The 14,291-nt window shown below is 44.5% G+C and overlaps 1 protein-coding gene across 1 annotated transcript in view; it reads left to right on the top strand.

Annotated features, from left to right (window-relative positions):
• INA (internexin neuronal intermediate filament protein alpha) overlaps positions 1-3,895 on the top strand; it is a 13,833-nt gene extending 9,938 nt beyond the window's left edge. The window contains exon 3 of the mRNA XM_023206543.2: positions 1,877-3,895. Coding sequence (XP_023062311.1) covers positions 1,877-2,186 — 310 coding nt within the window. The 3' untranslated portion in view covers positions 2,187-3,895. The remainder of the gene's footprint in view (positions 1-1,876) is intronic.
• The last annotated feature ends 10,396 nt before the right edge of the window (positions 3,896-14,291 follow it).

Below are 14,291 nucleotides of genomic sequence, written 5' to 3'. Positions count from 1 at the left end.
GGGCGCGGTGGCTCAAGCCTGTAATCCCAGCACTTTGGGAGGCCGAGGCGGGCGGATCACGAGGTCAGGAGATCGAGACCATCCTGGCTAACACGGTGAAACCCCTTCTCTACTAAAAATACAAAAAACTAGCCAGGCGCGATGGCAGGCGCCTGTAGTCCCAGCTACTCGGGAGGCTGAGGCAGGAGGATGGCGTAAACCCGGGAGGCAGAGCTTGCAGTGAGCTGAGATCTGGCCACAGCACTCCAGCCTGGGAGACAGAGCGAGACTCCGTCTCAAAAAAAAAAAAAAAATAGGGTTTGGGGCCAGGTGCGGTGGCTCACTCCTATAATCCCAGCACTTTGGGAGGCCGAGGTAGGTGGATCACTTGAGATCAGGAGTTCAAGACCAGCCTGGCCAGCATAGTGAAACCCTGTCTCTACTAAAAATACAAAAATTAGCCAGGGGTGGTGGCGCACACCTGTAGTCCCAGTTACTGTGGAGGCTGAGGCAGGAGAATAGGTTAAACCTGGGAGATGAAGGCTGCAATGAACTGCGATCATGCCACTGCACTCCAGCCTGGGAGACAGTGAAACTCTATCTCAAAAAAAAAAGAGGCCGGGCGCGGTGGCTCAAGCCTGTAATCCCAGCACTTTGGGAGGCCGAGACGGGTGGATCACGGGGTCAAGAGATCGAGACCATCCTGGCTAACACGGTGAAACCCCGTCTCTACTAAAAATACAAAAAACTAGCCTGTAGTCCCAGCTACTCTGGAGGCTGAGGCAGGAGAATGGTGTAAACCCGGGAGGCGGAGCTTGCAGTGAGCTGAGATCTGGCCACTGCACTCCAGCCTGGGAGACAGAGCCAGACTCCCTCTCAAAAAAAAAAAAAAAGATTAAAAAATTCTTAAGAGTTATGAGAAACATGGTTTGGGGGCCACTCTTTTATAGGACTGTTTCAGTCACACTGATAAAAATCTGTTATCTGAAATAGTGTCATTCACTGGCTTTTGTTATTGCTGGTTCTATTCCTTTTGTACTCTTTTTTTTTTTTGAGACGGAGTCTCGCTCTGTCACCCAGGCTGGAGTGCTGTGGCCGGATCTCAGCTCACTGCAAGCTCCGCCTCCTGGGTTCACGCCATTCTCCTGCCTCAGCCTCCCAGGTAGCTGGGACTACAGGCGCCGCCACCTCGCCCGGCTAGTTTTTTATACTTTTTAGTAGAGACGGGGTTTCACCGTGTTAGCCAGGATGGTCTCGATCTCCTGACCTCGTGATCCGCCCGTCTCGGCCTCCCAAAGTGCTGGGATTACAGGCTTGAGCCACCGCACCCGGCCTTTTGTACTCTTATACACTGAAAAAGTACAAATCTCAAATCTTTGTTGTTGCTGGTTCTATTCCTTTTGTACTCTTATACAATGAAAAAGTACAAATCTCAAATTTTGTACTCTTATACACTGAAAAAGTACAAATCTCTTGAATAAAGCAGTTTCTACCACCTTTGTGGACATCTCACCTCCTTATCCCTATTGCAGCTAAAGTGTTAATTAGGAAAATTACTTCTCCCTAGAGCTTTGTTGCTAATTGCCAAAAATAGGTGTGATGTGACCAAGGGGAGTTGTAGGTTTTCCTCCTGGAATGTATTTGTGAATAGGATAGGTTTCCCTTTGACAATGCTTTAAACATAGCTGGTGCTGAAGGAGTGTGTGTGTGTGTGTGCATGTGTATGCATGCGGTCCAACTCTTTGAGCTTTGAAATTAAATATTTGTTGGTTTCAATCTCATGAAGAAACTCCAAAGTCCTTTGGAATCTCTCTCAAATGGATCAGGACTGGAGAGTTGAGTTCTAGGGGGAAAAAGTTATTGACTTCCTAAGAGTTTTTCTCTGTTGGATTTACAGGAAACTGCTGGAAGGCGAGGAGACACGTTTTAGCACCAGTGGGTTAAGCATTTCGGGGCTGAATCCACTTCCCAATCCAAGTTATCTGCTCCCACCTAGAATCCTCAGTTCTGCAACCTCCAAAGTCTCATCCACTGGGCTATCACTTAAGAAAGAGGAGGAGGAGGAGGAGGCGTCTAAGGTAGCCTCTAAGAAAACCTCCCAGATAGGGGAAAGTTTTGAAGAAATATTAGAGGAGACAGTGATATCTACTAAGAAAACCGAGAAATCAAATATAGAAGAAACCACCATTTCAAGCCAAAAAATATAATTCCATTGCTTCGAAAAAGTTAATGCTTAAGAGGGAATGATATGCATTTGACTTGTTAAACAGCCTATTCCTGAACCATAACACCTGCCACCACTATAAAATATCTTCAAGGCTTCAGTCTCATATTTAGTATTGAATACTTACCTTCTGTAATAAGAAAACCACCCCTTAGATTGAAGTAAACTGCAGTCCTGGAGCAATCACAGATGAGTTATCTAAGAATACAGCTTTCTGACCTTCAGCTCACGCTTCACAGTGATCGATGATTCAGGTGCAGAGGAAGTACAAACTAAGGTGCTAAATCTGTGATCATCGTCATTTGCTGTGAACTGAAATTAAAACTGTTCACACTACCCAGCCATTACCCAGCTAAATAATCTTACTCTGGATACCTAAAACGTAAGATCACTGCCAAAGATAGACTAATGGTCCACACCCAATTCCACTCTGATAGAACTATGTCACAAATAATAGGCGTTTGTTTAATGGGCACCTTCCACCTCCCTCAATTGCATATATCCTTTTCTTCCATGTAGGAAAAAAATAGTCTAGTGTAGTATTCTTCCCATTTAAACATATTTCGGTTCTTCTCAAAATAACTTACCCCCATTTGCTCTCTTTGCTCAGTGGGTAAAATTAGATGCATGTTGACCATGTCTATGATTCGTGTCATTACTTATCCCTGCCCATTTCATATTCTTTCAATTCTGTAGGTTAAAAAAATGGCAGTGATGAATTTTAAGGGTTTCTCCCAACATATAAAATAATGAAAAGAATCCCTAGACTTTAGGCTTTCAGCTTACACAAATCCATTTAATTAGGATTAAAAAAACTATTAAGGATGTAGCTTTTCACCTTTCCTTTAGAAGCACAGTAAACAGTTATTCCAAACTGTGGTGAAGCTGACCTTAGACTTAGTAGTATAAGCTAGAGGAAGTGAGTGTTTCTATGAGTGGAAAAAGCCAAGGTGTCATTTCCGTGTCAGTTCATTTGTGGTGATATAGAATTAGCTTTTTCATCCCCTTACACTTAGAATCCACGTATTCCCCTTCCCACTAATCTAGGTCCTAAAAAGGCCTCGCTTTCACTCTCCTATGCCTTTTACAAGTGCTAAGTGTAGGATATTTTGTCACCAGAACACAATGCTACCGCCCCAGAGTTAAAAAAACAACAACCACCACCACTTCTGGTCAATCAACACCACCAGCAAATATAAGAAAGAAATCTTTCTCTTTTCTAAAAGACTTCCCCAACACTTACCCCATGGCTGCACAGTTGGTGGGGTCCTGCCGGAGAGGAAGAGACACCCAGACCAGAGAAGGGGTGTGCATGCGCCTACTTGCTTGCTAGAAGTAGATTCTGGACAGTCAGCTCTTCATCTGCCCAACTGTGTAGCATCTGCGTTGCCCTGTCTTTCATGTGCGCCAAGGCTGATGCAGGATTCGTTCTCTGTCCAGCAGTCACTTCTGCCAGAGCTGAAGAGTTGCCCCGTCTCTGTTCCATGTCTCCTTTAAGAGCTCTGGTGATAAGGACATGATGCTTTTACTGAACTTTCTTATCCTAGCACATGCTTCAATAGTTCAAGGAACTTGAAAGATACTTTTCTCTTCTTCCTTACTTTTACCCCATCCCTCTCTTTACTCCTCACGCTTACTGTAAGACATTAGTAAAATAAGAAATTAAAAGTCACACGAATCCCACCAACATAATTCGTGTTCTGTGGTTCCTGCCTTTTCACTGAGAGAAGCACTGTTTGGGTGTAGAGTCAGTCTGGCTCTGACTGATTTCTCAGCTTCAGCTCAGAAATCAGTCACCCTTAATTGCCATGAACTCATTTATAGAAGAAAGATATTGGCCAAGCGTGGTGGCTCCCGCCTGGAATCCCAGCACTTTGGGAGGCCAAGGGGGGCAGATGGCCTGAGCCCAGGGGTTTGAGACCAGCCTGGGCAACATAGGGAGACCTCATCTCTCCAAAAAAGATAAAAATTAGCCAACTGTGGTGGCACCTGTAGTCACAGCTACTGGGGAACTGAGGTGGGAGGATCACTTCAGCCCGGGAGGTGGACGCTGCAGTGAGTCGAGATCACGCCACTGCACTCCAGCCTAGGTGACAGAGTGAGACCCTGCCTCAAAAAAAACAGGAGTAACTTACAGAGTTGAAAAATGATTAATTCATAATAGATAACATGGAAAATGTTCAGAATCAAAGCAGAGAGGTCAAAGGAAGGAAAGCAAGTGACATCAACTGTTATGTAAACAAGACAACAAAATGAATTCAAGAGATGAGGGGAAAGTCTGCAGCATGTGCTAATGATATCCCATATGACTTTCAGATTCATTAGACATCCCCTGCATCCTGAGGTTTATTAATAATAGACTTTATTCAGTACCTATTTACTATGTGTCAGATGCTATATGAGGTAGTAAACATAGAATTATATAAACCTCACAACCACTCGTTAGGTGTAGTATTTGTACCCCTATTTTACAAATGAAGAAGTAGAACCTCAGAATCAAGGTTAAGACCCTGGTCTGATATCACACAGGAAGTGGCAGGGCTGAGATTTGAACCCTTGTCTTCTGTCTGACTCTACAATGCTTGCTTTTCTTCCCTATGTGGGGTGTGTGTGTGTGTGTGTGTGTTTTAATGAGATGGAGTCTTGCTCTGTTGTTCAGGCTGGAGTGCAGTGGCACGATCTTGGCTCACTGCAACCTCCACCTCCCAGGCTCAAGCGATTCTCCTGCCTCAGCCTCCCAAGTAGCTGGGACTACAGGTATGTGCCACCACGCTCAGCTAATTTTTGTATTTTCAGTGGAGATGGGGGTTTCATCGTGTTGGCCAGGCTGGTCTCGAACTTCTGACCTCGAATGATCCACCCACCTCGGCCTCCCAAAGTACTGGGATTACAGGTGGGAGCCACCACACCTGGCCCTTATGTTTCCTTTCTACATAAATCCCCTTGCTGAAGGGAGTAGAAATCTTTCTTTTTATCTTGTTTCATCTCTTTCTCACCATGTTTTACTTAAGGTTTCTCTGTCCCAGAAACCTTTTGCAACACCAAATCCTCCAGGCAAACTGCTATACTTGCAGACTGCCTTAGCCACTGCCTTCCTGCATTGCCAGGAGGTGGCGGTATCTCAAAACTGGACTTTGGGCCCAGCCAACCACAAATCACCTCTGCTTCTGACAAAAATTACATAGACTTGGGTACTAGTTTTCTATTTTAAAAAAAGGTGGGCGGGGGAGGTGGGGTGGGCTTTCTTATAATTCAGCAAAGGAATTCTGTAGCTTCCCATCAAGGGGCCAGGAAATGAGGGCATATTACAGAAGGGACAATTCTACAAGAGGTGGTCAATCCAGGACACTTAGAATTCATTCTACCGCATTGGCTAACGAGGCAAAATCTGAGCAACTGTCCGCAAGCTACAGCCCAAAGTTTAGCTCCAGAGTTAATGTAAGTCACAAATAGTTGTGGGGATAAACTTCTAGAACTTACCTGTGAACTCAAGCAGAGGACCAGTGCCACCATTAATGGCTCTAAGGACAAACATAAAATAGTTTTTAAAATGTATTTAAGGCTGGGCACGGTGGCTCACGCCTGTAATCCTAGCACTTTGGGAGGCAGAGGTAGGTGGATCACCTGAAGTCAAGAGTTCAGGATCAACCTGGCCAACATGGTGAAACTCCATCTCTACTACAAATACAAAAAGTAGCTGGGCATGGTGGCCCGCACCTGTAATCCCAGCTACTTGGGAGGCTGAAGGAGGAGAATTTCTTGAACCGAGGGGGTGGAGGTTGCAGTGAGCTGAGATCACACCACTTCACTGCAGCCTGGGCAGAAAAAACTCTGTCTCAGAAAAAAAAAAGTATTTAAAAATCAACTGGGGCCAAGTGTGGTGGCTTACACCTGTAATCCCAGTATTTTGGGATTCTGAGGTGGGTGGACCACGTGACTCCAGGAGTTCAAGACCAGCCTGGGCAACATGGCAAAACCCCATCTCCACAAAAAATACAAGAATTACCTAGGCGTGGTGGTGCACACCTGTAGTTCCAGCTACTTGGGAGGCTGAGGTGGGAGGATTGCTTGAGCCCAGAGTTCAAGGCTGCAGTGAGCCATGATGGTGCCACTGCATTCCAGCCTGGAGACAGACATTCCAGACCCTGTCTCAAAAAACAAAAACAAAATACAAATCTACTGCAATAAAAAGCAGACTGAAAGTTGCCAAGGCTTGGCTGGGCGCAGTGGCTCACGCCTGTAATCTAAGAATTTCAGGAGGCTGAGGTAGGCGGATCACCTGAGGTCAGAAGTTCGAGACCAGCCTGGCCAACATGGTGAATCCCCATCTCTACTAAAAATACAAAATTAGCCAGGTGTGGGGGCAGACGCCTTTAATCCCAGCTGCTTGGGAGGCTGGGGTGGGAGAATCGCTTGACCCTGGGAGGCAGAGGTTACAGTGAGCTGAGATGGTGCTGTTGCACTCCAGTCTGGGCAACGAGAGCAACACACCACCTCAGAAAAAAAAAAAAGAAAAAGAAAAAAAAACTTGCCAGGGCTGGAGAAAGGAGGCAATGGGGCATGACTATTCAATGGATATGGGGTTTTATTTTGGTGTGATGAAAACGTTTTGGAACTAGATAGAGGTGGTAGTGGCACAACATTGTGAATGTACCACGTGCCACTGAATCATTCACTTTAAAATGGTTGATTTTATGTTATATAAATTTCACCTCAATTTTTTAAACCCACTAGTAGGAAATTTGACCAGGTGCAGTGGCTCACACCTATAATCCCAGCACTTTGGGAGGCCAAGGTGGGCAGATCACAAGGTCAAGAGATAGAGACCATCCTGGCCAACATGGTGAAACCCTGTCTCTACTAAAAGTACAAAACTTAGCTGGGCATGGTGGCACATGCCTGTAATCACAGCTAGTCGGGAGGCTGGGCAGGAGAATCACTTGAACCCGGGAGGCGGAGGTTGCAGTGAGCCGAGATTGCGCCACTGCACTCCAGCCTGGTGACAGAGAAAGACTGTCTCAAAACAAACAAACAAAAAATCCCACTGGCAGGAAATTTATGGAATTATCAGAAAAATATAATCACAAACATCTCATACACTTTCTGCTCCAGGTGAGACCACTGTGTATAGCCACCCTGGGTCAATCCCAGTAAGAAGGAATCCCATTAGGACAACATAAACCAGATCTAATAATAGTATTGATTTCGGCCAGGTGCAGTGGCTCATGCCTATAATCCCAGTGCTTTCGGAGGCCAAAGCGGGTGGATCACCTGAGGTCAGGAGTTCGAGACCAGCCTGGCCAACATGGTGAAACCTCCATCTCTACTAAAAATACAAAAATATTAGCCAGGCATGGTGGTGGGCACCTGTAATCCCAGTCACTTGGGAGGCTGAGGCAGGAGAATCGCTTGAACCCAGAAGGCGGAGGTTGCAGTGAGCCGAGATCACACCATTGCACTCCACCCTGGGCAACAAGAGCAAAACTCCGTCTCAAAAAAAAAAAAAAAAGTATTGATTTCAAAACAGAGCCCAAAGCCAGAAATCTCTATGGATGTAAGTGGGTTTAAACACACACACACACACACACACACAGAGCAAGCGAGCTGGAAATGTTGCTTACTTCTAAGCGCCATCACTAAATTTCAACTAATATTATTTTTATTATATAATCAGATGTCTCTAAGTTCCTGAAAAACACCTAACTTGTAAGAATACTTTTATTTTCTTTTTTTTTTTTTTTTTGAGACGGAGTCTTGCTCTGTCGCCCAGGCTGGAGTGCAGTGGCTGGATCTCAGCTCACTGCAAGCTCCGCCTCCCGGGTTCACGCCATTCTCCTGCCTCAGCCTCCCGAGTAGCTGGGACCACAGGCGCCCGCCACCTCGCTCGGCTAATTTTTTGTATTTTTAGTAGAGACGGGGTTTCACCGTGTTAGCCAGGATGGTCTCGATCTCCTGACCTCGTGATCCGCCCGTCTCGGCCTCCCAAAGTGCTGGGATTACAGGCTTGAGCCACCGCGCCCAGCAATACTTTTATTTTCTTACAACAAAATATGTTTATGTACTGATAGTTTTTGTGTGTGTGTTTTTATGGGTTTTTTTGGTTTGTTTTGGTTTTTTTGAGACAGAGTCTTGCTCTGTTGCCCAGGCTGAAGTGCTATGGCACGATCTTGGCTCACCGCAACCTCTGCTTCCTGGTTTCAAGTGATTCTCATGCCTCAGTCTCCCGAGCAGTTGGGATTACAAGTATGTGCCACCACACCCGGCTAATTTTTGTGTTTTTGTAAAGACGGGGTTTTGCCATGTTGTCCAGGCTGATCTCAAACCCCTCATCTCAAGTGATCTGCCTGGTTTGGCCTGCCAAAATGCTGGGATTACAGGCGTGAGCCACCGCGCCCTGCCTGTACCAGAAAGTTAGCACAGTAATTTAAAATGGAAACTACAGAGAATGGGCTTCATGGGCGTTTAAAGCAGAACTCATATGTGACATTTTATTTTTCTTTATAGAACATACAATACTGGCTTTACAACATTTTCAAACTTAAGGTACAGGTTACGTTGAAGTCATCATACATTTTGCGATTTTCAAATATCTCACATGGCATTTTCAAAAGGGTGGGTGCTCCTAAATCTAGCTAAATAAAGGACTGCTTTTATTACGTTACCATGCCCTGCTGCATACTCTTAAAGGATGAAGGGAGTGATTACTATGTAGATCAAAAAGTTTCTCTCCTCCTTTCTTGATCTCCCAGAAAATGGCTTGATTTCCCCCATGTTTTATGCTGATATTTCACAGGCTTACTAGCTGGGGGCGGAGACCAGCTAAGATTTATAAATCCATTTTTACATTCCCTTTAAAACACACACACACACACACACACACACAGCAGAATTATGATAAAATGGAGTGAGTCACACTGCAGATATTTCAAGACTTATTTTTTTTGCAGTGTCTCAGGGATTCTGAATGAAACAAAACAGAGGAAGCTCAAGCTACAAAGAAAAATGAAGACTGATCGTAGAGGGGTCTCTAGGCTTGCTTCCTCATTAGTTAACCACTGTGGATCACCACATGGCTATTCTCTCCCATAATGAGGCAAATGGTCTCTGTTCTGAGTCTGAGACATTCATTCTAGCTCTATCACACACTCCTAAGGGTTATAGAATGCTCAGTAGAGTGTAACCAACATCATTTATATAAGGACAACAGTTTTGGAATATTAACGAGTGGCAGCTTTTAGTCAATTGCTGATTATTGCACACAGCAAAAATAGCATATTTTCTTAGAAGTACTTATTAAAACAAATTTAACTCACAGGTTCATTTGCAGTGCTACACGTATGAATAAGTGAGAGGGGTAATTTCAATCTTCCATGGTTTCCTGGGATAAGAATTCATACATGACATTTAAAATTCCTGATATCCTCTGGGGCTAAACAATACTTTATCTTAAACTAAGACTTCAGCTCAACAACAGGAACTCTTTCTGACAACTGAAACTGTCTGTCCATGGAATAATCTAGTCAAAAAGCAGAAGCAGAAGAGCTAAGACTGGAATTAGGGTGAAAGCAGAATGCAGGTCCAACTTGTGCTCCTGAGATGTTAATCGCCAAGCTGTATCCCCATCCCTCTCCTGGTTATTGATAGAAGCAGGTAAGGTGATAAATATGTAAGAAAGAAGAAAGGAAAAACTAGATGGCTCAACAGCAATCTTGTAATATTAATGGACCCCCTTATTCATCAGAAAGGAACTAACTCAGCCAAGTAATCTGAGAAGTGACTATGTAAGGACTGTATTTGAACTTGATAATAGATTGTGCCAGGTACTGTTCTCAGTGCTTTATATATTCACTTGATTCTCATGACAACCCCTTGAGTTAGGTACCATTGTTCCCTTTTACAGAGAAAGAAAACTAAAATTTATAAAAGTTAAATAATATGTCCAAGATCACAGAGTTTGCAAGCAGTAAAGCTGGAATTTTTATGGCTTTTTTTTTTTTTTTTTTTTTTTTGGACAGAGTCAGACTGGAGTGTAGTGGCACGATCTCGGCTCACTGCAACCTCTGCTTCCTGGATTCAAGCGATTTTCCTGCTTCAGCCTCCCAAGTAGCTGAGACTACAGGTGCTTGCAACCATACCTGGCTAATTTTTATATTTTCAGTAGAGATGGGGTTTCACTATGTTGGTCAGGCTGGTATCAAACTCCTGACCTCAGGTGATCTGCCTGCCTTGGCCTCCCAAAGTGCTGGGATTACAGGTGTGAGCCACTACACCTGGCCTAAAGTGGGGATTTTAAGCTCTGTAGTCTGGCTCCATGATTTATGTCCTTAACCACTATGCAATACTGCCTTTATGTCTTTTCTTATTTTATTTTTTTAAGAGACAGGGTCTCATTCTGCTGCCCAGGTTGGAGTGCAGTGTTGTAATTATAGCTCACTGCAGTCTCAAACTCCTGGGGTCAAGAGATCCTCCCAAGTAGCTGGGATTACAGGCACAAAGAACCGTGCCTGGCTCCCTGCCTTTATTTCTATTTGGGGAAAAAAAAAATGTTCCTGGCAGCCCTTGTCTTCATCTTCTAATTTAAAATATTATTCAACTAGCTTTTCTTTCCTGAGAAACCTTAGAAGAAAAAAATCATTTCTCATTTCAATGAAAATGGTGTCATAATAAGAAGCCCTGTAAAACCACAGACACCATCAGCACCAAATCAAAATGCAGTATCGATCAAGCCATAATACCCATTCTGTGTAAGTAACTGCTTGGCAGGCTTTTGGGAGATCAATATGTCATTTCATTTGTGAGAGGACTATTAATCTCTACAGGTAATAAAATTTAGATTTCACTAATCCAGTTTTGAAAAGAAGCCAATAATCAAACTCATGTACACAACAACATAATGAAAAAGGATAAAAAATGAGGACTTCCTCTTAAGACATGGTCTACTAAAGAAAACAAAGGTGAACATTCAGAATCAGCATGTGCTTGAATCTTCTCTACTATCAGAGGTTTCCAAGATAACAAAATACAGCATAGTGGTTGCAATCATTAGAGGTTTTTTTTTTTTTTTTTTTTTTTTTTTTGAGACAGATTCTCACTCTGTCACCCAGGCTACAGTGCAGTGGTGCAATCTCAGCTCACTGAAACCTCCGCCTCCTGGGTTCAAGCAAATCTCCTGCCTCAGCCTTCTGAGTAGCTGGGATTACAGGCACATATCACCACGCCCGGCTGACTTTTGTATTTTTAGTAGAGATGGGTTTCGTCATATTGGCCAGGCTGGTCTCAAACTCCTGACCTTGTGATCCACCCACCTCGGCCACCCAAAGTGCTGGGATTACAGGCGTGAGCCACTGCACCCAGCTGAGAGTTTTAAAGAAAAGAAAAACAGAATAAAAAATTTAACAGTGAGTCACACATACATCTGATGAGTAAATATCACCTGGTGAAACTATGAGAACACTTATCTAAGAGTGGATAATAGGGTACATACTTTGGGCAAGCTGAATTGGACAAATAAATGGGTCCACGGTGTTACTTTCAGGAATCCTAAACCAAGTCTCTGTAGGAGAGGGGAAAGAGTATGTCCAGGTCGGTGTTAGCTTGGAGTCCAAAGGAAGAACTGTTGGAAACTAGGTAAGAATGCATCTGACTCAAGCAGAAGAGAAAGGCGGCGCAGAGGAAGGAGAGTGATGCCCAGGGTCAGCGGAAATGACTGAGATCTATATTACAGAGAAAACGGGCATTTAAAGGAGGAAAGAGAAAACTGCAAAGCACTCATTTTGCCAAATTAAAACTACCATGAATGGCCAGGCACAGTGGCTCATGCCAGTAATCCCAGCATTTTGGGAGGCCAAGGAGGGCAGATCACCAGAGGTCAGGAGTTTGAGAGCAGCCTGGCCAACATAGTGAAACCCCATTTCTAATAAGAATACAAAAATTAGCCAGGTGTGGTGGTGAGTGCCTGTAGTCCCAGTTACTTGGGAGGCTGAGGCAGGAGATTTGCTTGAACCTGGGAGGCAGAGGCTGCAGCCGGCTGAGATTGTGCCACTGCACTCTAGCCTGGGTGACAGAATGAGACTCTGTCTCAAAAACAACAACAACAACAAAAACTACCATGAACTATTCCTCTGGGCATCTTTGCTTAATATTACCTCAGATAGCCGGGCGCGGTGGCTCAAGCCTGTAATCCCAGCACTTTGGGAGGCCGAGACGGGCGGATCACGAGGTCAGGAGATTGAGACCATCCTGGCTAACACGGTGAAACCCCGTCTCTGCTAAAAACTACACAAAAACTAGCCAGGCGATGTGGCGGCGCCTGTAGTCTCAGCTACCTGGGAGGCTGAGGCAGGAGAATGGCGTGAACCCGGCAGGCGGAGCTTGCAGTGAGCTGAGATCCGGCCACAGCACTCCAGCCTGGGTGACAGAGTGAGACTCCGTCTCAAAAAAAAATAAAAATATTACCTCAGATAGGGATTAGGCAAAAACAAAAGGACCTGCAAAATGTCCCAATCAAACAAATCTTTCTTTAGCCATTGAAGTTAGGCTCTAGAATCTGTACTTCATATGCTCTATTGTAAACTTTTGTGCAGATTTGGGTATCTAGTTTTGTTTCTTTTTCTGTTCCCAGTAAAAACTCCTTTTGAAAAACCTTTCAGCCAGGCGCAGTGGCTCATGCCTGTAATCCCAGCACTTTAGGAGGCTGAGGCAGGAGAAACGCTTGAACCCGGGACGCAAAGGTTACAGTGAGCTGAGATCGAGCCACTGCACTCCAGCTTGGGAGACACAGTGAGACTCTGTCAAAAAAATAATAATAAAATAAAATAAAATAAAAAACCTTCATCTCAACTAAACTAAATGCATGCTGCTGGTGGTGACAATAAGACTAACACATGTATCTGGGCCTTGTGCACCTTCAGCAGAGATAAATTGAGAACAGGTAAGTGGGGGAATCTGAGTGAATCAAGACTGGGCATTTGAGCCTGACATGGTGGCTCATGACTATAACCCCAGCACTTTGGGAGGCTGAGGTGGGCAGAAACTGCAACTCCACTAAAAATACAAAAATTAGCCAGGTGTGGTGGCATGCACCTGTAGTCCCAGTTACTCAGGAGGCGGAGGTGGGAGGAGTCCTTTAGCCAGGAAGACGGAGCCTCCAGTGAGCTGAGATCATGCCACGGCACTTCAGCCTGGGAAACAGAGGGAGACCTTATCTCAAAAATAAAAATAAAAAATAAAAAAGGCTGGGTGTGGTGGCTCACGCCTGTAATCCCAGCACTTTGGGAGGCTGAGGCGGGCGGATCATGAGGTCAGGAGATCGAGACCATCCTGGCTAACACGGTGAAACCCTGTCTCTACTAAAAATACAAAAAATTAGCCGGGCGTGGTGGCGGGCGCCTGTAGTAACAGCTACTTGGAAGGCTGAGGCAGGAGAATGGCGTGAACCTGGAAAGCGGAGCTTGCAGTGAGCTGAGATTGCGCCACTGCACTCCAGCCTGGGTGACAGAGCGAGACTCCATCTCAAAAAAAAAAGAAAAAAAGGAAAGAAAAGGTAGAGTGTTTTTGTGACTCACAGTACTTACCAGTAACTGCTTTTTATTAGATTCTTAGAGGTGTTGTAACCCATAGACGGTGAGTTCCTTGAAGATGAGATCTAACTTCAAGGTGAGTTCCTTGAAGATAGATCACTCCTCTTTGAATCTTCTTGTCCACACAATGTCTAACAAGTGACACTCTTGACTTGCTCATTACAGAAGTGTTTATCAAATAATTACATTTGATATTCTACTTGTAAGGAAGTAAGTATTTTCCCATTTTACAGTCATGAATGGGATGGTTCTTGAGGAAAATAGGGGGAAAGTGAATGCTTACCCCAACTCTACAGCTGAGTCTCTGTGGGGATAATCTCTTCCCTGAAATGGTAAAATTTGTAATGTGGTCGGGCACGTTGGCTCACACCTGTAATCCCAGCATTTGGGGAGGCCAAGGTGATATCACTTGAGGCCAGGAGTTTGAGACCAGCCTGGCCAACATGGCCAAACCTGTCTCTACTAAAAAATACAAAAATTAGGCCAGGTGCAGTGGCTCACGCCTGTAA

Source organism: Piliocolobus tephrosceles, chromosome 9 (assembly GCF_002776525.5).
Source record: "Piliocolobus tephrosceles isolate RC106 chromosome 9, ASM277652v3, whole genome shotgun sequence".
Taxonomy (NCBI): Eukaryota; Metazoa; Chordata; class Mammalia; order Primates; family Cercopithecidae; genus Piliocolobus; species Piliocolobus tephrosceles.
Note: the sequence above shows the minus strand (reverse complement) of the source record. Positions and strands in the feature narration are given on the sequence as shown.